General features: G+C 39.9%; 1 protein-coding gene across 2 annotated transcripts in view; it reads left to right on the top strand.

The window, feature by feature from the left end:
- The window catches only part of sorl1 (sortilin-related receptor, L(DLR class) A repeats containing), an 88923-nt gene that overhangs the window by 19878 nt on the left and 43986 nt on the right, over positions 1–25059 (top strand). For both annotated transcript variants that reach the window (XM_017490708.3, XM_017490707.3), the window contains exons 4-10: positions 2417–2578; positions 2971–3038; positions 11280–11460; positions 19890–19991; positions 20176–20345; positions 22802–22994; positions 24421–24538. In XM_017490708.3, the coding sequence (XP_017346197.2) occupies positions 2417–2578; positions 2971–3038; positions 11280–11460; positions 19890–19991; positions 20176–20345; positions 22802–22994; positions 24421–24538 (994 nt within the window). The remainder of the gene's footprint in view (positions 1–2416; positions 2579–2970; positions 3039–11279; positions 11461–19889; positions 19992–20175; positions 20346–22801; positions 22995–24420; positions 24539–25059) is intronic.

Raw genomic sequence — 25059 nt, 5'->3', positions numbered from 1 at the left:
GTTGCATCTTGGGGTCAGAAAGTCTCCAAAACTACAATCCGAAGTCACCTACATCACCACAAGTTGTTTCAAAGGGTTTCAAGAAAAAAGCCTCTATTCTCATTCAAAAACAAACTCAAGAGTCTTCAGTTTGCCAGACACTACTGGAACTTCAAATGGGATCGGGTTCTATGTTCAGATGAAACCAAAATAGTGCTTTTTGGCAATAAACACCAGAGGTGGTTTTGGTGCACAGAGAGGTAGCCATATGGAAAAGTACTTCATGCCCACAGTTAAATATGGTGGTGGCTCTTTAATGTTTTGGGGCTGTTTTTCTGCCAGAGGACCTGGACATTTTGTTAGGATACATGGCATCATGGACTCTATCAAATATCAACAGATATTAAATGAAAACTTGACTGCGTCTGACAAAGATTATAATGGGCCGTGGTTGGATCTTCTAGCAGGACAATGATCCAAAACGTACATCAAAATCAACACAAAAATGGTTTACTGACCACAAAATCAAGGTCCTGCCATGGCCATCCCAGTCCCCTGACTGTGACTGTGAGACTGACTGTGGGGTGAACTGAAGTGGAGAGTCCACCAGAGTTGACCTTGAAATTGAAATTTGATCTTGAAAGGATCTGGAGAGATTCTGTGTGGAGGAATGGTCTCAGATCCATTGCCATGTATTCTCCAACCTCATCAGGCTTTGTAGGAGAAGACTCAGAGCTGTTATCTTGGCAAACGGAGGTAGCACAAAGTATTGACTAAAATGGTACCAATAATTGTTGCACACCAATATTTAACAAAGATATATATATATATATATATATATATATATATATATATATATATATATATATATATATATATATATATATATATATATATATATATATATATATATATATATATATATTTGGATAAACCTGTGTTTTGTTTGCAATTGGTTGATATCCATGAGAGCAGAATATTTTTGTGATATTTTATTTTTAAAAAAAATTTTAAGCAAAAGATCAAAAGGTTAAACAATAAAGACAATTTATCACAGCCTTCTTTGCTCATATTTAACAAGGGTGCCAATATTAGTGGAGGGCACTTTAGATACAGGATCAAGCAGAAGACGCAGAGGGAAAATCACAGCTGCATAATTACATACAAAGAACCACTATCTCTTAACTATATTAAAAATGTTTTCTTTGTAGTCTGAGCTTTTGATGTTTCACATTTATTCTTTAGTATCTCCGTCAATTAGAGCTAGTTATAAGTTGAGTTTTTATTGTGGGTATTATTTTATTATATATATATATATTTTTTTTAGCATGTTTGACTGGTAACGGATAAAAATGCGTTTAATCCAAACCCATAATATTCCAAAAACAAGTTGACCTGTACATATACCTGTCAGTTTGGACCTATTGATCATTTTAATCAAAATGTGTTCTGTCAGTGGAAAGTTCAAGAGCAGGAATAACTAGCTTTGTGGCACTAATAAATATTCAAAATATTATTGTACACATTTAAATCATGAGCATAATATTGGAATAGTTGTATTATGGAGGGAATGGTCCAGTTAAAGGGGTCTAGGGCTTGAGAACAGTATTACAGAATGAGATCCCTTGAATTAGGCATTCAAGTGTGCCCAGTGGCTTTGAGGGTTTCCTCTGGGATCTCTGGTTTCCTCCCACCTCCCCAAAAGCATGACATTAGGTGGATTAGCTGCACTAAATTGCCCCAAGGTGTGAATGAGTGTGTAAAGGCTTTATACTTGCTCTTAACTATACATATGCATACGCAAGATGGCTGCCGCATGTCATGCACGACTGAATGGTGCAATACAAACGTCAACATACTGTGTTCACAACTGAATAAAAACTTACCGTGTCTGAAATCACATACGTATGCACTATTCTATATACTGTTTTAAACCTACTGATTCTAGATTTACGAGATTAGCAAATACTTTTTGAACGTACGATGAGGGTTTCTGGTTTGAGACGCAATCACAGCAACAGCAGAATGTTTTAAAGGGAAACCGGTCTTGCCAGAATGTATATTGTTGCTGTGTGAAATCTCTAAGCAGTACAGTTCGACTTGGAAACCAGATGGACAGGGATGTTTTGGCTCGGACGTGCCATTTAGAGGATGTTGCATTTAATCCTTCAAGTGCGTATGTGAAAAGTGGCACTCGTGTAGCAGCTGCACACATGCACATACCTGTGGTGAAAGTGAGGTATGTTTGCAGCTTAAATGTGTGTGTGCATGTTGCCCATGTGATGGACATGTAATGTCCCCAGTGTTCCCAGGACAAACTCTGGATCCACCCTAAACCTGACCAGGGATAAAGCGCTTACTAAAAATGAATGAATGAATTAAAATGTATGAAGGAAACAATTAACTTTTTATTTCTGTTCTTTCATGTTGTCCTCAGTACCTTTTTGCAGACACCAAAAACAGTTACCTTTGGAACACCTTTGACTTCTGCAAGAGCGTCCAGGGATTCTCCATCCCCTTCAAACCCACAGACCTGCTCCTGCACAGCAAGAGACCAAACCTGGTCCTGGGTTATGACAGTTCCCACCCTAATAAGCAGGTTTGTCCGTAACAGTTATTTCAACATGCTTGAGTGTAAAGTCACTGATATTCCTGTTTAGCTGTGCTTTATTTTTAGAGTATGAAAGCAGGGCTTTTTTTTAAATTTATGAAATAGCTGCTTTTTTTTCTTCTTAACATGCAGGATAGTTATTTCAGTGTTCTGTCTCAGTAGGGATTAAACTTTATTACTCTGCATTGAAAACATTCTATTGCAAAGGTTGGGCTAGTGGCACTTGTCCAATAAGCGTGGTGATTCATCAGTGTTAAAGCCTTTAGAGAAAAGTTTCAGTCTGAATTCACTGTATAATGAGTCATCAGCTGGGCTTGAAATTTCAGAAAGTTTTATCCGTTTCCTTTTTCTTTTCTTTTTTTTTTTTTTTTTCCTGGAAGCTGTGGAAGTCAGATGACTTTGGTGAAACATGGGTGCTGATTCAAGAACACGTCAAGTCCTACTTCTGGTAAGATCAATGACTGTAATTAAGTACTGCTGGAGTTTGCCGTAAGACACTCTGAAATACTCTGATAATTCTCACTGAGTTTGTCCATCAAGCACTGAAGGCCATATTTCCACTTCTTCCTCACCCTGATTGGTTTCTGATTTGAATCCTAGCCTAGATCTAGCCTTATCATAAAAGTGATCTTTTTCTTGCCTGTCAAGCCCAATGAAAAGGCTTTTCACTGTTTTGGGAAGCTGAGAGCAGGACGTCGGGGTGAATAATGGTAACTACTCAGACAGTTCAGATGCACTATATGGCCAAAGGTTTGTGGACTCCTGGCCATCACACCTGTAACATCCCATTCCAGCATTAGTCTTCTCTTGGCTGTTATAATAACTTTCACTTTTCTGGGAAGGCTTTATACTAGGTTGTAGAGCATGGCTGTGGGGATTTGTGAGCATTCAGCCACAAGAGCATTAGTGTGGTCAGGCTCTGATGTTGGGTGAAGAGGACTGGGGTGCAGTCAGCGTTCCAGTTCATCCTAAAGGTGTTCAGTGGGGTTGAGGTCAGGACACTCGAGTTCTTCCACTCCAAACATCGGCACTGTCTTCATGGAGCTCGCTTTGTGCACAGGGGTATGATCCTGCTGAAACATGTTTAGACCTCTTAGTTCCAGTGAAGGGAAATTGTAATGCTACAATATACAAAGATATTCTAGACAATTGACTGCTTCCAACTTTGGTGGATATGGTTGTGAAGGTCAGGTGTCCACATACTTTTGGCAATGTGGTCTGTCAGAAAACAGACTTTGTGTTTTAATACACTGCAGTCAATATGCACAAGTAGGCAGCATTAGATAGTTTTAGTTGGTGTAACTGGATAATTCTAAATTTATAGTTTTAAGGCTTGACTTGAATAAAATATGACAGGGCATGCAGTTATAGGAAAATAATCAACGATGGGGTGGTGTATTACAGCCCAAAACGAGGCCAAGTCACTGCCACAACCAACATTTGATTATTTTTCCAAAAGCAGCATGCTTCAGAGTGTTTTATTCCTCTTGTACTACAGCACTTTGGGAAAACTTACAATGTTTTTGTTAATGATCAGCATGTCATACTTTTTAACCTTTGTAATTAGGTTTATTTTTGTGGAGTGACCGCAAGTTACTTCCTGAGCTGTGCTGTTAAATAACCAACAGGAAATTCTTGATTTTTAAACTTTAAACGCTAAGTTAAATATAATAAAGAGTTCTCCTGTGTCTATTCTGCCAAAGTTTGGTCTAACTATTGATTGAATTAGATGTTGGCATTTAATGCTGAACAAGAAGCATTTTGGAAATTGCCAAGTACCTTTGAATGTTAAACAACAACGTGCTAGCTAACATTCCACCATTATGCTTGGCTTAAATGGATTAAAATTTGAAAGTTAGATGCCGTACTTGTTACGGAGAAAACACGCTTGTCATAAGGTTATTGCAAGTTCTGCAAGAAAATGAGCTAACATATTGTGTTCACATTTCTAATTCTGCAAATGCAAAAGTATTAAAACATCCAAACTGAGCAGAGTGCTAGCTAACTATCATTGTGTTATTCAAAATTGTTCAGATTAAAAATATAGTTACAGTGGTGCTTGAAAATTTGTGAACTCTTCTATTGGAAAAAAATTTTGTTGATGGAAGAGATAAAAATAGAACTTTTTGGTGTAAGTGAGAAACATTATGTTTGGAGAAACACTGCATTCCAGCAGAAGAACCTTATACCATCTGTGAAACATGGTGGTGGTAGTGTCATGGTTTGGGCCTGTTTTGGTGCATCTCGGCTAGGATGGCTTGCCACCGTTGATGGAACAATGAATTCTGAATTATACCAGCAAATTCTAGAGGAAAATATCCAGACATCTGTCCATGGACTCAATGTCAAGAGAAAGTGGGTCATGCAGCAAGACAACAAACCTAAGCACACAAGTTGTTCTACCTAAGAGTGGTTAAAGAAGAATAAAGTTCTATTAGAATAAAGTTCTATTGGATTAAAGTGAGGATTTTGACTTGGCCATTCCAAAATGTTAAATGTTGTGGAAGGACCTGAACCAAGTAGTTCATGTGAGGAAACCCACCAACATTCCAGAGTTGAAGCTGTTCTGTACTGAGGAACGGGCTAAAATTCCTCCAAGCCGATGTGCAGGACTGATCAACAGTCATCAGTTATCAACTGATTAACAGACTGATCAACCGCAAACATTAAGCTGCAGTTATTGCTTCACAAGGGGGTCGCACCAGATGCTGAAAACAAAAGTTCACATACTTTTGCCACTCACAGAAGTGTAATAATGGATCATTTTCCTCAATAAATAAATGAGCAAGTGTAATATTTTTGTCAAATTTTTTTAATCGGCATCGCTTGATCTGCTTTTAGAAATCTGATGTTTTAGTTCATATTTATATTTATGCAGAAATATAGAACATTCTAAAGGGTTCGCAAACTTTCAAGCACCACTGTACATTTTTCCTGTGATCCAAGCTATATTAAGCTGATTTACCAAGATCGCATTTACTTAGATGTTGTGAGTTCTTTATAAAGAATAGCTGTGTGAATGAGCTCACGTACAATGTGAGAAAACAATATGTAAATAAGGTTTTGTTTTTTATATGCTGTTTGATCTCAGAAGCTGTGATGAGTTCAAATATCCTGGAGGAGTAGACTAAAGCTGAAACACACAAACACACACACACATGTAATTATAACACTGCCTAAAGGTGGTGAGATATGTCAGAAACTGTTACCTATGATATTACAGTAGGAACAGATGCATGTGTGTAAAGGAAAACCTTCTTACAGACTTTCTTTGAATATCTTGTCCGAGGCGGTGAAAAAGAATACCTAATATAAAACCAAATTTACTGCAGTGATACGTGATATTTTTGAGAATTGTTTTGCTGGATTTTTTTCATTAAAACTAGCAAAAGTAATGAGTAAATTACCTCCTTAGTCAATGACCTAAACGGACAAGGCATGCTATTTTGCTTATATGAAAGAAACAATACTCTGTAGATTCTGGATAATAATTTCTTTTTATAGAAATGATATGAAAGCGTTGTTAAATTTGATGGCTTTTTTTAATGTGGCATTTTTTTGTTTCGCCGTCAACCTGTCTGCAAACCTGTATATTGTGACACTCAGTACGTTTAAATGGGCAACAATAATCCGATATTGACCCGATTAATACAATACTCTGATTATGAAACTACCATGTAAACAGTGATTATTGATTATCTTAATCCGAATAAAGTCATACTCTAAGTAAACACAAATCGAATTAAGACAATGGAGGATTCCTGTTTTAGTCATATTATCGACGTGTATTAAAGTACTGATGGTGTATCATAGAAATGCACTCACCATCTACTTCATTAGGAACACCTGTGCATTTGTACATTCCTGCAGTTATCTAATCAGCCAATCATGTGGCATGCACAAAGAAATCATGCTGATACAGGCCATTTCGGTTAATGTTCACATCAGAATGACGAAACAGTGTAATCTCTGTGACTTTTAAATAGGGCATGGTTGTTGGTGCCTGAACGATGGTTTGTGTATTTCAGAAACTGCTGATCTCCTGGGATTTTCACGCACACAACCGTCTTGAGTTTACTCAGAATGGTACTAAAAGCAAAAAAAAAAACATTGCGTGAATGACAGTTCTGTGTCACGTCTGTAGAAACGCCTTGTTGATAAGAGAGGTCAGAGGAGAATGGCCAGGATGGTTGAAGCTGCCAGGAAGGATATAATAACTCGTATAATCACTCTTTGCAACCGTGGTGAGCAGAAAATCATCTCGGCATGAACAAAACATCAAATTCTGTGGTGGATGAGCTACAACAGCAGAAGACAACATTGGATTCCACTCCTGTCAGCTAAGAACAAGAATCAGAGGCTATCATGGGCAGAGACTCACCCAAACTGGTCTTTTTCCAGTCTTCACCTGTCCAATTTCAGTGCGTCTGTGCCCGTGATAGTGCCAGATTCTTGTTTTTGGCTGGAAGAAGTGGAATCTGATGTGGTCTTCTCCTGTAGCTCATCCCCCTTTGATGTTTTGTGCATGCTGAGAGGCTTTTCTTCTCACCACTGTTGTAAAGAGTTACTATAGACTTCTATCAACTCAGTCCAGTCTGGTCATTCTCCTCTGATCTGTCTCATCAGCAAGGTATTTCAACCTGCAGACCTTCTGTTCACAGGATGGTATTTTTTTTGTTTTTTCGCACGGTTCTGCATAAACTCTAGAGCCGTGTGTGTGTGTGTGTGTGTGTGTGTGTGTGTGAGAAAACCCCAGGAGATCAGCAGTTTCTGAAATAGTCAAACCTGCCCATCTGGTACCAACAACCATGCCACGGTTAAAGATCACATTTTTTCCCCCATTCTGATGCTTGATGTGAACATTAACTGAAGCTCTTGACCTGCATCTTCGTGATTTTATGCATTGATCTAAAAAACATTGAAAAAGTTTTATCTTCCTGCCTTGATTTATCTGTACTTTTATAACACCAATACTAACCCCCTGTTTGCTATTTAAAGTATACTAAACTATATTATGTACTATTTAGCGCAGCAAATGATCGGGATGCGCGCACTGTTTTATGAACACGACTGCTATTTGCATCCGGGTTGCTCACGGGGGAGCGAAAATGATCCGCAGTAATAACCTCAGAGGAATTTGATGATTATGTGCACTGCATTTAAGGCGAGCTGCTCCTGCTAGCTCAGTTTGTTAGTAGTGGGAATCAGCGTGCTTCCCTTTGATTAATGGCTGATTTAATGGCCTTTGGGCTTGGCTGGACTTGATCCACTTCATTCTCTGGTGTCCAGTCAGTGAGGCACCCCAAGAAAATGGAGTGTGGTTAATGAGTCTTCTCTCAGTACACTGATAAAGCCTGTGCCTTGCTCACATGACACATTAGGGGTTTTATGTAAAAACCATTCATAATTCCTGATAGCAGATATACATAATATACCACAGTGCTGTTGAATTCTCAAATCTGATCCGGCTACGAGACAAATAAGACAGGGTTTTTTTTTTTTTTTTTTTTTTTTTTTTTTTAAAAAAAAGCTCAGTCATTAATAACTCATTAACAGGGACTTGTATGGTGGATGACCTCATAATCTAAGCCTCATAATAAACTTATTAAAAAAAAAAAAAAAAACATGAAAAATTTTATGGTGAAGTTTTTTGTTTATTTAACATTAAGGGAAGGAGTACAGAGGATTTCGTCCATTTTGGATTTCTTGGTAACATGTCAAGTTGCATTTTTGTCTTATTAACTTTGAGAGAGGAAAAAAAGAGGCTGAGGGAATGTTTGTTTATAGCTACTATAACATAAATAATAACAGGGACTAACTTGTTTTGCAGATGTTTTTTTAACAGATGCAGAAAAGTGTTCGGCCTTTCTTTTTCTCCGCTCAGCCATTCATGGCTGGGAGTCCAAGAGAGCTAAATTGGCCATGGGTGGGAGGGGTGGCATAATCTCACTTCTGTGAAGTACAGTAACAATAGCTAATCATGGGCATCTGTGAGGTCATGTTTATGAAAGGTGGCAGATAGCGCTAACTTCCATGTGTGTTACTCCACCTCCCCACAAACTGTAAATTGCATCGCAATTTTTTTTAAAAAAAGCAGCCGCAAAATCCATCACAGAAAAACTCCATGTACGCACTGCATGTTTTTTCTTATATACAACCTGCCCCATCATGTTTTATACCTTAAATGTGCTATTGTACTCTCTGGGTTTAATACTGATCCCCTGAGATGGTTTGCTTCAGCCCAGAGCTCCACGGCAGGCCGATTTAAGAGTGCTAAAAAGTGCCGTTTCATGTCTGCTCCGGTCCAGACGCCCAGCTTTGTATTTAAATCTTGGTGGGTGGAGTAGTATGGGTGGAACAGTACAGTAGTTAGTGTGATTGTCCCTTCAGAGTAATCCTTTTATCCATTTGTTAGCAGCTTTAAGAACAAGTCTCCGTGAATAAGCCGGTATGTTTACAGAAGCTGGTTAGTTACAGTTACATTTATATAGTGCTTTTCTAGACACTCAAAGCGCTTTAAATAGTGGTGGGGGGGGGATCTCCTCAACCACCACTAGTGTGTCGCATCCACCTGGATGATGCCTCGGCAACCATAGTGCGCCAGAACGCCCTTCACACACCAGCTATTAGAGGAGAGTAGAGCATGATGTAGCCATTTCAGAGATGAGAATTATTAGGGGGCCATGATAGAGAAGGGCCAATGGGGGAATTTCACCAGGACACCGGGGTTACACCCCTACTCTTTTACGATAAGTGTCCTGGGATTTTTAATGACCACAGAGAGTCAGGACCTCAGTTTAAGGTCTCAGCCGAAAGACGGTGCTGTTTTTACAGTATAGTGTCCCCATCACCTACGGACCACAGGGTGAGCACCCCCGCTAGCCTCACTAATCACCACTTCCAACAGCAACCTTAGTTTTCCCCAGGAGGTCTCCCATCCAGGTCCTGGCTAGGCTGCTTAGCTTCAGTGGGAAACCAGGTGGGAACTGCAGGGAGATCTGGCTCTAGCCAAAGGAGGGAGGGAGGCAGGCAGGCCTTTGTGCCAGGGAGCAAGAGAGTAAACCTCAGGGTTCCATGGTCTCTGAAGCCATGACTCTAATCCTAAACCTATGCTGAATCATTTATACACATGGAGCTTCATGGCCCTTAGCTTGCCACTGTGTGGAGAGAAATGTGGACCAAAAAAAAGGGGACAATTCAGAAATAGCTCCAAGTATGCAAACTGATGCAATTCCCTATCTTTATTGAACAAATTGTTTAAACATTCAAAGTAATTACTGGAAAAAAAGTATGTGAACCCTTATATAAAACAGACCCAGCTCCAGCATTTCACTGAGTCAGTAGAATTACTTCACTGTTTGGACTCCTTATCAGACCCTCCCATACTTTACTGTAGAATTTGATGCAGATTGGATCTCCTAATATTGTCATCCCACTTATTTTGCTCAAAAAATTATTATTATTATTATTATTTTTTTTTTTTTACCACAATTTAGAATCTGGTTTAGTTAGAAGCAAACACATTTTAAATCAACGGAGAACCTTTTCTTAAACATCTTAAGGTAAGACGTCTGGTGAATATCAACAGAGAGGAAAAAAAAAAAAAAGGAAAATTGTAACGATCCAACCTCAGAGAAAAAGAACCTATTAATTAAATCCCTGTAAAGTGCCTTGAAATGCACAGCGTTATTTGATGTGTTGATGTGAGTTTCCACTGAACCAGGAAACATAGGGTGGGACATCTTGGTTTGCTCCTCCCATTTTTTTTTAATAGCCAATAGAGTTTATCTTACCTCACAGTCTGGGCTTAGGTTTACATGACACAAAAAAATTAAAGTGGATTAATGCATTCATGCCATTTCCTTCTTAACCAACCAGCCAAAGACACGTTTACGAACCATGCTTTCTGATATATCTCTTATTTTTATAATGTTGGTGGTGAGACACTTCAGATTCTAGACAGGATTTGATGAGAAGCTGAAGTGCAGAATGATTGGTGGCTGAACGTTTTGAATGCATATATCTTCTAAATGCGAATTTCGTCATTGTTTTGGAGCACACTAGCTTATAGATAACCTTAAGGCTAAGATATTTATACTAAAAGCCACAAAACTTTCAATTTTGATTTCATGGAGATTTTAATTGTAGCAAAGCTGCAGATAAAATTCCAATTGATTATATATTGATTTCATTTAATAGGCCAAAATTGTGATCATGATTTTTCACAAATTACTCTTTACTTTTGGTTATTTGTCTAGAGAACATTGGTTTCCAATATTCTCCAGAAAAACTAGGTGAGGGTGTAGAAATGTGACATTTTTTCCCCCCGTCTCTGAGTGCCCTTTGGTGAAAGTACAGCTGAACTGATTGCAGCACTCGACTCCATGTTTAGAGGTGATTTGTCCTACAGGTTTTCACATACTTCTTCCATCGGTGATGTTTATTGTTCGTTCCATTTGTCTAATAAAGATAAGACAATGCTAAGTGATGCATGTTGTGTTTTTTTAAATAAGGCACCTTTTAGGAGCCGTTCATGCAGAAATCGAGATAAGTGCAAAAGACTCGTAAACGTTTCTCAGAGCTACAGCTTTGACATGCTGGAACAATCGGTGTATTTCTACCTTTCAGGGTTTATTGTTGTTGATCATACAGCTGTTGTACTGTGGCAATACTGTGTATGTTCTCCTAGGGGAGTCGAGCCGTATGACAGCCCGACCACAGTGCTGGTCCAGAGGCACAAACCCCAGGGTGTCTCCAGCATTCTCAGCAGCACCGACTTCTTCCAGAGCGAGGAAAACCGACACATCATTCTGGAAAGGGTGGACAGCTTTCAGCTCCGGGACAAGTACATGTTCGCTACTACAACCAGGGTAAGATCTGCATGGTGAAGCGTGGAAGCTCATGCTGTTGTGATGGAAGGAATGAACAATACAGTGAATTTACTGGACCGAGTGCTACACTAACGATACAGGAGCTTTATTAGGATTGTGTGGGTGGCATTCTGTGCAAGAGATGAGCTAAACATAAATATTTTGCCTTGTTCAGTTTCTGCCCATTAGCTTGCTGATATCACTGTAAACTGTCATAGTAGCTGCATATTAAGCAGAAGATGATATCCTGTTATAAAGTGCAGGTGCACATAGTACCTGATCCTCTGGTGCACCCGGGGAATCTGTTTAATATGGAATACTCGGATTGAAAAAGTTCAGTTGCGTGGTGCTTGAAAGTTTGCGTCCTAAAAGTAGATAAAGAGAGCCCAATTAAAAAATGAGACAAAAATACGCGGCCATTTATTTATTGAGATAAATGATCCAATATCACATTTCTGTGAGTGGAAAAAGTATGTGAATCTTTGTTTTCAGTATCTGGTGTGACCCACTTAAGTTTCCTGTAACTGTTGATCAGTCCTGCACATCGTCTTGGAGGAATTTTAACCTGTTCCTCAGTACAGAACAGCTTCAACTCTGGGATTTTGGTGGGTTTCCTCACATGAACTCCTTGCATCAGGTCCGTCAGGACTTTAAAGTCAGGACTTTGACTTGGACGTTCCAAAACATGAACTTTATTCTTCTTTAAGCATTCTTGGGTAGAAATACCATCTTGCTCTTGGAGTGATCATTGTTGGTCGACCACTCCTGGGGAGGGTAACAATGTTCTTGAGTTTCCTCCATTTGTACACAATCTGTCTGACTCAGAAATCTCCTTGGTTCACACTTCCACAAACATGTGTTGTGAAGATCAGACTTTGATAGATCCCTGTTCTTGAAATAAAACGGGGTGCTCACTCACACCTAATTGTCATCCCATTGACTGTAATTTCACGTTCAAATTAACTGCTAATCCTAGATGTGCGCATACTCAATTATTTTGGATCTCTCTGTCTACTTTTAGGACTGATGTTCTTTTAGGTCATATTTATGCAGAAATGTAGAAGGTTCTAAAGGGCTCACAAACTTTCAACCACCACTGTACACTGTATATACAAGTATTTGCTTCAGAGCAATCATCATACTGACTTATTTGCTTATTAACTCGAATATTGTACAGTTTCCTGTTTTGAGGAGGAAAATATACATCACTCATCACAGTTAGCTGGCTAGTTTGTTGCTAACAAAAGAAGAACATGGGGCCATCCTTGTATTTTGTCCCACTTTGAAGGCACGTAGGTCAGTGTTGGTCGATGTTATTCCATGCTCCAGTGTACCTCAGCCGAGGTATATTGAATGCAGCATAAGAGAGATGAACAAACATATGATCATTATGTACTTGTAAACATGTTCTAAACTAGGCCATAGCGTTTGTGTCACCAAGCTGTTGCTTAACGTTTTGGCTGATTTGAGATGTGGTGTTATATCCCTGCATGGCATGTTGGAGATTTTTGAAATGATCTCACTGGAGTGTTTATTTATAGCAGGAGAGTATATGGCAGGTTTGTGCTTGTCTTTATTATGCTCAGTGTTTTCACATAGCAGTGTGTTATTGATCGTAAAAAGCCAGCTGATTAAATTTTTTTTTTTAAAAAGCAGCCGAAACTTCTGTTTTGCAAAATCAACACAAAGTTTTGCCTTTTTTTTTCCCATAAAAAAAGTCAATACCTAGAAATTAAATGTGTATGTCCTGTGCACCAGGGCTTCTGAATTGTCCATCCATTTTTAAGGCTGGTGGCTTTGCAGATGCAGTGTTTCTGTTGTTCATTAATGGAATGCAGAGAGACCCCAGTGATGTGCTCAGTTATTTTTTTTTTTTTAATAGCGCACAGCTGCTCAGTGTTCTCTCTGTGGCCTTGTAGAATGAAGTGAAAAGTTCTACAGGGGAGAATGTGGAGATGCTCCTGGGCTTTTTGGCTAGAAAGACGATGTTAAGGGCCCACGTGAGATCCTCTGTGTTGTATACACCAAGCAGCCAGGAGTTCTAGACTGTCTCCATGGTTGTTAATTTGCAGCAGAGACAGAGTAATTGTGAAGACAACGGTCATCTGTTTTGTATTATTAAATTGTACAAAAGAGATGGTTGTGGACTTGTAGATGGTGATCGGTCTCTTGTACAAATAAGAGAAAGAAGAAAGACATTAGTTGCAGAGTAGAGCGGTAACATGCAGATTGTTTGTCTTAATAGTCTCAACAACAACAAAAAAAATACACAGAATAGAGAATATAGTACAGGCTTTATTTCAAGGTATGTAAATGCTGTCCAAATACACTGTTATTGATGGTGATGGAAATGAAAGGACAGATGTATTATGAAATCTTTGAGCAAAATTCTTTCTGTACATCCTTGTAAATTTAACAAAAAACAAAAGGAAACAAACATCAAATTTACTGATTGTTCTTTTTCTTATTTTTTGAGAATGACTTTCCAAAAAAAATCAATTTATCATGTATCACTCTAAAGTCTATTTAATACATTGTTGTTATGAGCTGAAAGAAATGGTGGCTGCGAGTAACTGCAAAACAAAACTAAGTTTAAAAAACAAAAAAAACTTTTCGTTTAGTTGTTTAGTTCTGGTCAGCAAGGACGTGTACTTCTGTGTTTATCCTAGATGTCATGTGTGCTGAAGTGGCAGAAGAGGTAGCAATATAATGTGTTCACAGCAGTAGCGGACATAGCCAAAGGGCTTTCAGTGTAGTCCTGATGGAGGGGGTTATGAAATACAAATTATATTTTGGGGAGTCACAGGTAGACACAAAAAAAGCATGCGAACCACTGGAGTAAGGATCTTTTGAAAAATTTTCAGGAGGTGAAATGCTGCTCAACTGGATTAAATTCTGGTGATTGACTTGGCCAGTCTAAAACCTTTCACTTTTCCCTCCGATGACGTCTTTTGTTGTGTTAGCAGTGTGTCTTGGATTATTGTCTTGCTACATAATGAAGTTTCTCCCAATTAGATTGGATGCATTTCTCTGTTAATTGCCAGACAGAATGTTTCTGTAGACTTCTGAATTCATTCTGCTGCTACCATCATGAGTTACATCATCAATAAAGACTAGTGAGCTTGTTCCAGAAGCAACCATGCAAACCGAATCCATGACACTACCTCCACCATGCTTGTCCACTGAGCTTGTACATTTTGGATCATGAGCAGATCCTTTCTTTCTCCACACTTTGGCCTTTCCTTCACTTTGGTAGAAGTTAATCTTGGTTCCAGAACTTTTGTGGCTCATCTCTGTATTTCTTTGTGAATTCCAATCTGGCTTTGAGATTCTTACTGCTGATGAGTGGTTTGCATCTTGTGGTATGGCCTCTATATTTTTGCTTTCGAAATCACACTGGATTGTGATACCTTCACCCCTGCCCTGTGGAGGTTGTTGTTGATGTCACTGACTGACTGTTTTTGGGATTTTATTTACAGCTCTCACAATGTTTGTCATCAACTGCTGTTCGATGTCTGGTTGTTAGTATAACAGTGGTTTTTCTTTTTCAGGACATTCCAGATTGTTCTATTGGCTGTGCTAATGCTTGTGCGATGGCTCTGATCGATTTTTCCCTCTTTTCTTAGCTTCAGCATGGCTTGCTTTTTTCCCATGGACAGCTCTCTGGTCTTCATGTTGGTTTAACCGTTTTAACAACAAATGCAGTTTTCACAGGGCTCAAACCAAGAGTAGACATTCAGAGCTATTAATTATTTAAACAATCGCTCTAACAGGGCAAACCTGGGCAGCAAGAAACACCTATCAGTTAAATAGAGCCATGCTCGAAATTGTTTAATACATCTACATGTAAATGTCAGGAAATGAAAGCTGAAATTCAGATCTATTGTCTCATATTCATCTTTTGATCTCAAACCCAAATATCTTCAGGGTATAGCAAAAACAAAATAATTGGCCTTGCTGTTTCAATACTGTGAGACGGGATTGTAAATCAGCAGCTCGACACCTGACCTAGTGGATAGAACATTTATAAAAATACTCAGCTTGGCGAAGCACTGCTGAAACAACCAGCAGCAGCAGTGATAACCACTGAGCTTTTGCACTTTTGCAGTGATATGGTTAGATTCCACAGTTGCATGCAGCTAAATGGAGCATCTTGTGTTTAGGGCTCCTTCTGAGAAGGCCAGCTTCTGTGAAAAAGCACACACAAGGCTTTTTGAACATTTTCCTGGCTGCCTCTTTACATTGCAACTCTCGTAAAATGAAACTGACATCTAACCAAAAATTGCTGCGGAACACATGGGGAATAAAACAATTGCTCATTGTTATGTTTATACTGTAACTTTTAAAACTACGAGTTGGTTTATTATCCTTACTGGATTCCAGCCTGCTAGGGTTTGTTTATCCCCAAATTTTTGTGGTTACTCATGCCTGTGTGTACACTGGCTCTTAACCAAGTGTGCCCCACAGTAAACGTTTGGACTGTTAAACTAAACCTCGAACCCTCGTCTGTCGAACCCAATACAGCATCATTGGGCCAGATCAGGCTGAGTTTTTGTGGTCTCTGATATTACAGGTAGTAATTGAACCACCATAATGAATAGCGTGTTGTGAGCGTTGTTGAAAAGAGTTTATGCGGCGCAACAGCTCTATGTGTTTCAATGAACGTGTGGTTTGCTCTCCCCAGGGCGTCTTTAACTGCTCATGCACCACTTACCCACGTTCCACTAACCCGTGTGACCATATGGTCATGTCAGCGCTACACTCCATAGTGCTCATGCCAAGAAGTTACTGCTCACACATTATACCAGAGTAAGGTTTCATAACTGCTAGAGCCTGTTGTGCGGTGGTTCAAAGCCAAGGTTATATTCATAGTAGCTGATTTGTAGGATCGTAGGTTTTCTTCATGTCTACCCAGGAGGAACGGATAGAATTCTCTGACATGCGTAGAAGAACTAACAAATACATTACTTCCCCTTTTAAGTGCTAAATATACCACTTTGTTTTAAATGACATAAGGACAAGTTATTGTGTGAGCTTCTATTTTTTTTTTTTGTAGGAATTTCCACTGAAATCTCTTTATAGCTTTGATTATTTTCCTCCGTGCCATGACTCTACCAGTATTTAAACAAGATAATATGGTAATGATAATATGGTAATGACTAGGGTAATTACGGGGAAGTCTAGACAAACATGATCAGCCAAGTGCATGCGGTTAGAATAGTTGGGTGGAGATGTCTCCATGCAGAAGACAGAGAAGCTGACAGAATTGTGCAAGTCTTGGGAACTAGTGACCCAGTTGGCTTTGGCTGTCTGTCTTTGGATCCAGCATTAGTCAGTCATGACTGGAGTCACTAGCCAGTCAGGGCACAGTGTATTAGCTGTTTTGAGGCATTGTGTGTCTTAGACAGTCTCTCTTTGTGTTTCTCTTTCTATATTGCTATGTCTCACGCTCTTAGTAGTCCTGGGCCTCCTAATAGGATTAGCATAATGAATATCACAAGGACCTTTTGGCACCAAGAAGCATCAAAGATTCATTAAAGCGCCGGAAATGATAGTCATAATAATAACTTTCTCCCCCTTCATATGGTTCTTTTTAAAATATAATTTGTTTTGAGTATCTCATTCTCCACTAATCATCGTCCCACTTTTTCCTTTTCTCCAAGTAGATGGAGATTGAAAAAAAAATAAAAATAATTAAATAACGAATTGAAGAATTAATTATTGTACTTCCAATTCCAAATGTGCTGTATGTACCATGCTATTATTATCGATTGTTACCAGGACAGCTACGTTGGGACACAGGCTTGCTAATTGAGCTTGCAGGTCACACCACACACACTCACACACTCACTAAAACTTTCACACAGCCTAATCAAGCTCTACACGCCTGAGCTCCTGCTCGTGAGTCAGGTCTCTCTGGTTGGCAGAGCTTGTCAGCACAGTAAGTCTCTTGTTTTCTGACATAAAAGCCTCTCCCACAATGAAGGAAAAGTGCCTCTAGGAGCCAAATATGCAGCAAGTCTGTAAGAATTAGCTCCATTCATTCTGGTAGATCGGTTGGAATTCAAAAGCAAATTCTCATTGGCAAGGGAGATCAATTCTCAGACTTGGACCACACCCGTGTATGTTGCATGCCTCTGTAGCATTATTAAGAGTTAATCCAGTTCTTTGTGAGCTGGTTTACCACAAAGAAGCAGTCCAGAAAGAATGTAAAAAGAGTTTTGTCAGGTGAGTGGTCTTGTCCATCGGTGACCCTTAACTATTCGGTCCACCAATAGAAAATGATTTGGACATGGCCCTGCACTCTGGTAAATTGGACAGAAAAAGGAACAAACAGCTAAAGGAATGCGGTATCTCATACGTGCCAGTCCCTTGGTGCTGCATAGCCGTGTCAGTTTTGCATATTCAAACCCAGCTTGTCCTCTTTGTCAGATTAAGCCGTTGTTACAACTCTGGCTCTTTCTCTTCCTGCTCTCTCAGCAACAGCGGCCCTTTCCACAATCCTTTGCGTGTCCTTCCCTGCTCTCTAAAGCCAGATTGAGTTTTGGCTGCCTGCGACACCACTGCAGTCTGTTCCTGGAGATGGCCATTAACAGGCAGATAAATCAGGGCGATGGATGCTAGGGCTGTGACTAGAGGGTCCGAGAGAGCAACGCCACTGCATGCTCTGTTTTCCACCAGGGAACGAGAAGTGCTTTTCCGCCTCATCAGGGGAAATTCATTAATGCTGGGCAGATAGTTTGCAGCCTGTCAAGCTCATGGCATTCTCTGTGCCCTGCACTTAGGAGAAAGAAATCTATCTCTTGTGTTTGTTTGGCTCAGGCCACCACTACCATCTTGTGGGGATTTTAAACTTGGGCTGTTAATCCAGACGGATGCAGTAAACCCAGTGTAGTATTGACAACAAGCAGCTGATAGACTGATTGATATCATCACGGGTATTTCAGCATAGCTTCATGGAAATTGTTAGAGGATAATGCTGTGGTGAGCAGAAACCTTAATATGTTTGCTAACTATCTTAGTTAATGTTAATGGTGAGCTAATGCTAATTGGTGTATTTAGTCGGGTTTGTATCCATCTGTGAATGATGCAAGCCTGTAAATAGTTATTAATTAGCCTGCTAGCTGTCTGATTGGTCTGATTGTGCTGATTAATTTTCTTAAACAGCATGGTTTGGATGGTATTTCGACGGTAGGGTTTTTATTAATGCACAAGTTTTTTTCTTTCTATAGCTAGGTTATCGTTTCTATGGTAACAACTTGGGTGCGGTATAGCAGACTCTCCATGTGTAACTGTTGATATGGTGACGTTTTCTGTGAAGAAATGTTTATTAGGCGTTTTTAATATTTTGCAGGGTTTTTTTTTTGTAATTTGTTGTGGCCAAAAATGTTTGATTTTGCTGTGGCTTTTTTCAGAATTTATCGTTTTTTTGTGGAAAACTACTTGAATTGGTGAAATCGCAGTTGCACGAAATTGTTGCGCACGGTCTTTCGCAGTGATGTTTGTTGGTCAATGAGACCTTTTAGCTGTATTCGTGTTCGACACACTCGAATCGAAGAGGGCTTTGAACGAACATGCGTTGTGATTACGTTACATGACCTGTCTGAATCTGCAGAAGTCCTGCGGTAATTTAGAAAAATTATAAACACCACTGATGATTGCGGAGTTTACATGATTTCATGTTCGTTTCTGTGATTTACAAAATCACTCAATCCTGGAGGGACTGTTTTAGTAATAGGACAGGCTGTGGTTTTTTTTTTTTTTTCTGCTCCTTTTTAATTTCCAGAGACAGAAGAAAACAGGCTGGTGAGGGAACGACTGTTTACAGATGCTGTAATGCAAGTGGTAACAGGGACTACTTGTTTCGTGGATGTTGAACAATATTAAACGTAATGTAATTATTGTCAAATCGCTTTCAGGGATGTGCTGTTATTGGAAAATAATCAAACCTCTTGGTGGTAACAGAAACATGGTGAACTTAAAATTAAGCCAACAGTTTTCACATTTTGAGTAACAGACATCTCCATTTCAGGCCCCAAGTTAGACTGAGGTTCAAATAGGGTTTTATTTTTTCGAATAATTGCACAATACACCTTAGCATTGCGTAACCAGGGCATTGGGGGGGGAGTTGGAGTGTCAGGAGAACATGGGGGAATTTCCAAATCGCACCTCATTCATGTTCATAGATGCTTCTATTCGTCGTGACAGTAACAGTACTCCATATATATATATATATATATATATATATATATATATATATATATATATATATATATATATATATATATATATATATATATATATATATAAAATGTGTGTGTATCTATATGTGTATATGTAAATATATATATATTTACTAGGTTTTTTTGTGGGTTTGGGGAGCAGCTTGACTGTGTGACGTGATTGTGAGGCTGTGTGTGTTCATACAGACACTGCTCGGGAGCCATGAGCCACAGTCGGTACAGCTGTGGGTCTCCTACAACCGCCAGCCCATGAGAGCGGCCCAGTTTAACACTCGCCACCCTATCACTGTGAGTATTGTGGCTTCATTAAACCAGCGTCTCTTAACTGTGGTCGTCGCTAACCCCTGCACTACATGTTTTAGTCAAATGAAATGAATAAATGTGGAGTACTTCAGGACCAAGGTCAGGAATAAATCGCTTATATACTGGAAGTCTGTCTGATTGGCATGCCATGTTACGTGACCTTTTGCAGGAGTATTACATAGCAGACGCCTCAGAGGATCAGGTGTTCGTGTGCGTGAACCACAACAACAACGTCACGCACCTGTACATCTCGGACACGCAGGGGCTCGCCTTTTCTCTTTCTCTGGAGAATGTGCTGTATTACAGCCCCGATGGTTCAGGAAGCAACACCCTCATCAGGTAATGCCGTGACATGTGACTGATCAAAAACACACGTTTTCCAAAATTAGGCATCTGATTCCTCTTCCTGCTGTATTTCTCATTTCGCTTTGCCTCTGCTCACAGTAGTTTCTAATAAACTCATCTGGTCCAGTTCTCACAAATGAGAAACATTTTTCAGAAGGACAGACCAATTAATTTCAATCCAAACCTATAGCCCTTGGCCAGAGTGAATGCAAAATAAAAATAGTGTAGCAAAAAAGCCAGTTCACTTCAGTGCAAAAAAAGGAGTGTATAGGTGACAAAATAATTTGCTTCTGGGAGCAGTTAATTTGTAGCTCATCTAGGTCAGTTGTAACTGAGCAAATCTGTGAACTGATTGAAAACCAGACAATTCCATGGCTGTTTCTTTAGTAAGAATAAAAATAAAATACAGGATGTGTGTATGTGTATATATATATGTGTGTGTGTGTGTGTGTGTATACAGTGGGGGAAATAAGTATTGAATGCGTCAACATTTTTATATTGTAATGTATGTAAATATATTTCCAGTGATGCTATTCAAATGAAATTTTCGTATTAACTCAAGAAAGCTGGAAATATAAAGAATTCACAACATTAAAGTCCATAAATAAAGTTTTGTGTAATAAAGTGGAATGACACAGGAAAAAAGTTCTCCAAGGCAAGGAACCAGCTGAAATGCATAAGTAATAATACCCCCTATCTGTACAAATTAATAGCAGCTGAGTTAGTAAATTGTTGGTTTTTCGTTATACAAGAAACATCTCATGATGGGTAAAAGCAAACTGCTCTCCGAAGACCTTTGCAACCTTATTGTTGCAAAACATATTGATGTTATCAGACACAGACATATTTCAAATCTTCTGGATCCACCAGTAAGCACCCTTGTTGTCCGCAAGTGGAAGCAACATGAACAGGAGCTCCTCACAAGATTTAGTAGTTAAATATAGTAGAAAGTAGAAATATGTAGATGTAGTTGAAATAGTCAGTAGAGTAGCCCAAGAGCCAAGGACCACTCAGAAAGAGCTCCAGAAAAACTTGGAGGCAGCAGGTGCCATCGTCACAGAGAAGACAATAGGTAATTACTAAAGAAAAGGCATGTCGAAGCTTGTTTAAAGTTTTCTACAAGTCATTTGGACAAGCCTAGGAAATACTGGGAAAGTGTAGTCTGGTCAGACGAGAGCAAAATTTAACTTTTTGGCTGTCATACTACACACCATGTTTGGAGAAGAAATGGCACGGCACATCACCCTAAAAACACTATAGCAACAGTGAAGTCTGGAGGTGGAAGCATCATGGTGGGGGGCTGTTTTTCATCACATGGTTCTGGCAAACGTTATATAATTGAAGGAACGATGAATGGAACCCTTTACCGGGAGATTCTTGAGAAGAATCTGCTGCCATCCACCAGGATGATGAAGATGAGACGTGGGTGGACCTTCCAGCAGGACAACGATCCAAAGTATACAGCAAAGGAAAGTCTCAATTGCTTGAAAAAAAATCGAGGTGTTAGAATGGCCCAGTCAGTCACCTGACTTGAATCCAATTGAACAAGATTTAAAGACAATATGTTTAGAAGAATGGATCAAAATCACACCTGGATACTGCAGCCGATTCATTTCTTCATACAGGAAGTGTCTTGAATCTGTCATTACAAACAGAGGCACTTCTCCAGTAAGTATTAAATACATTTCAGCTAGTGTGTTCAATACTTTTTCCTGTGTCATTCCTCTCTCTCTCTCTCTCATATATATATATATATATATATATATATATATATATATATATATATATATATATATATATATATATATATATATATATATATATATATATAACACCCCATAACCTGGTACCATTCCAAGGTGCGGTGGTTGGAAACCTTTTCTCGAAGATATCAAGCATGTCAACTGACGGTCAAGCCGTTTGACATGCCTTACTTCCTGTTTCAAAAGTAAATGTGTCAAAATATTAAATCGAATCATAGCTCTCACGGGCCTTGTTAGGCCAATGCTATTTTCTCCCTAGTGTAAATAGACACTTATTTATTATTAGTGGCCTCGTAGTTTATTTCAAGCCAATAGAAAACACTCTGATGCTAGTTTATCAAATAGACACTCTAATTAGTATTAGGGCTCACGCTGTTTATCTCTCTTTGTCCTTGAACGTTATTTCTGACTGCCCTCTCCTGCCAGCGGGATCCAGATGCAGCTCAGAGGTGGGTTAGGGACGTAAATTCAGCCTCCAGACTTGAGCAGTTTCTTCTCTTTCTTTCCTCATTCAGCAGACCTCTGATCTGCAGCAGTGCAGTGCACAGTGTAAATGTAAATGAACTGCCAGGACTCACGGTGTTGACCTTTTCAAACGTCACTGTGTGTGTGTGTGTGTGTGTGTGTGTGTGTGTGTGTGTGTGTGTGTGTGTGTGTGTGTGTGTGTGTGTGTGTGTGTTCGTGTAGGTACTTTGCCAATGAGCCGTTTGCAGACTTGCACCGTGTGGAGGGCCTGCGTGGCGTGTTCGTGGCCACGCTCATCAACGGCTCGCTCAGCGAAGACAACATGCGCTCTGTGATCACCTTTGACAAGGGCGGCACCTGGGAGTTGCTGCAGCCACCAAATTCCGACAGCCTCGGGGGCTCCATCGATTGCCAGGTAGCACACACCGGAATACCACAGAAGCATCTAGAGCCTCTCTTGTGTCAAGAGTGTGGATTCTGAGTGCGAGCGTGGGTGTTGTTATGATCAGAGGAAGTGGTGAAGGTGTTTTGCTTATTCACTGATTCTCCGAGCACGCAACAAGCCGACTTTTATGACAAGACTGTAAAGACTACAAAGCTTTATTAGTAGAGAAACTGCGCCAATTATATTTACAATAGAATGTTGGAAATGAATGTAACTGGGAAATAAAGGGCTGTCGCGGTGGCCGAATTGGGAACCTGCCATGGCTGTTTCCTGCAAGGGATTATGTTGTATAAGGAGCCTAGTTAACAAATGTTGCCGTAAATGCAGTCAGTCTGATATCTTTTGTGTAGTTAAATCCATCAATCTGTCCGTTTTCTGTAACGCTTATCCTACACAGGATCGCTGGGAGCCTGGTGCTGATCCCAGTGGACTCTGGGGCACAGGGCTGGGGAGACCCTGGATGGGGTGCCAATCGCCCACACACTCATACGCCCATTCACACACTACGGACAATTTAGAAAGGCCAATCAGCCAATGCATGTCTTTAGACTGGGGGAGGAAACCCCTAAAGCACAGGGAGAACCTGCAGACTTGCATGCGCACACAGGGTGGAGGCAGGAATCGAACCCCAACCCTGGAGCTGCGAGGCAAATGTGCTAAACACTAAACTCTGGTTACTGCACCGTGATGACATGAGACAACTGACACAAGTTTAATTGGTAACAACGACTATCAAATGGTCGCAGTTCTTCTGTACTGTTACATCATCACCATCAAAACGGAGAAGACGACTTACACATTTGGTACAGATGACCGAGGAGAAAGTTTTAGAAAGGTTTAAATGACTTTAGATCAGGCAGGTGAAGAGATGATGATGATGATGATGATGATGATGATGTTTGTGTGTGTTAAAATGCTGTGAGTGACTTTTACCTCAGGTTATGAAATATTTCCCACAGTAAACTTTAAAATTCTTTGCAATATGGCAGTCATGTTGTTTTTCCATAAGTAGATTGGGTTGTAAATGTACAGGTAGGTGGGTTGTCTTTCAGTGCCATTGGAACGAAATATTTAAATGTGATTTTACTCCGTTTTTAAGATTTTAATCTGTTTGGTATGGTGCATGCAAAAGGGAAACACATTTCAATTCAGGACAGTCTGTAATTTTCAGAACTGCATATAAAAGAAAAGGTCATAATTTCACTGTATGAAGGGATTTTCCCAGGCCGCCACACACGAGGACATTTATTGTTAAGGATGCTGTATTTCACCTGCTGCACTTTAACTCCCGTTCTCTCTCTCCCTCCTCTCTTTCTCTCTCTCTCTCTCTCTCTCTCTCTCTCTCTCTCTCTCTCTCTCTCTCTCTCTCTCTCTCTCTCATCTGTCTTATTTGCAGATTTCTAAAGGTTGCTCCCTGCACTTGGCTCAGCGATGGAGTCAGTTGTTGAATATTCAGCTTCGCAGGATGCCCATTCTGAGCAAAGAGTCTGCACCTGGCCTCATCATGGCAACAGGTGGGTCATGTGACCAGCACCGCTTTCACATCCTGCAGCATGTTTTCTCAGAGTCTTGACGTTTTGGTGTATCTGAACTCTGAGCCAAGTGTGTGTGTGTGTGTGTGTGTGTGTGTGTGTGTCTGCCAGCCAAGTGAAAACATGCTTGTACTAACGCTATAATAAACACTCCATGCTCGGTGTAATGATAGGGGATGAGTGTGGGTTTGTTCTGGAGTACGCTTCCTCTTGTGGAAGGCATTGAATTTCCTCTCTGCTTGTCTCAAGGGCGCGCACGTGGTGGTGTTGTTTTATTTTTTGGGGTTTTTTCCACCCGCTTCTTTTTTGTCTCTCTGCAATTGCCAGCAGCAGCCGGCTCTTTAATTAAATGATTATTAGATAATGGGCAGTATGGAGAGAGCAGAGGAACAGGCTTTGCAAAGATGTTGGCCCACTTTGGGTGCTATCGCTCAAACACAGATGTGCTAATTATTGCTGTTTTAGCCACAGACTAATTAACACACATACACACACACACACAC

The sequence above is a fragment of the Ictalurus punctatus genome, chromosome 17, assembly GCF_001660625.3.
Source record: "Ictalurus punctatus breed USDA103 chromosome 17, Coco_2.0, whole genome shotgun sequence".
In the NCBI taxonomy this organism is placed as follows: Eukaryota; Metazoa; Chordata; class Actinopteri; order Siluriformes; family Ictaluridae; genus Ictalurus; species Ictalurus punctatus.
The sequence above is the reverse complement of the archived record's forward strand: the minus strand, read 5'-3'. Positions and strand labels throughout refer to the sequence as shown.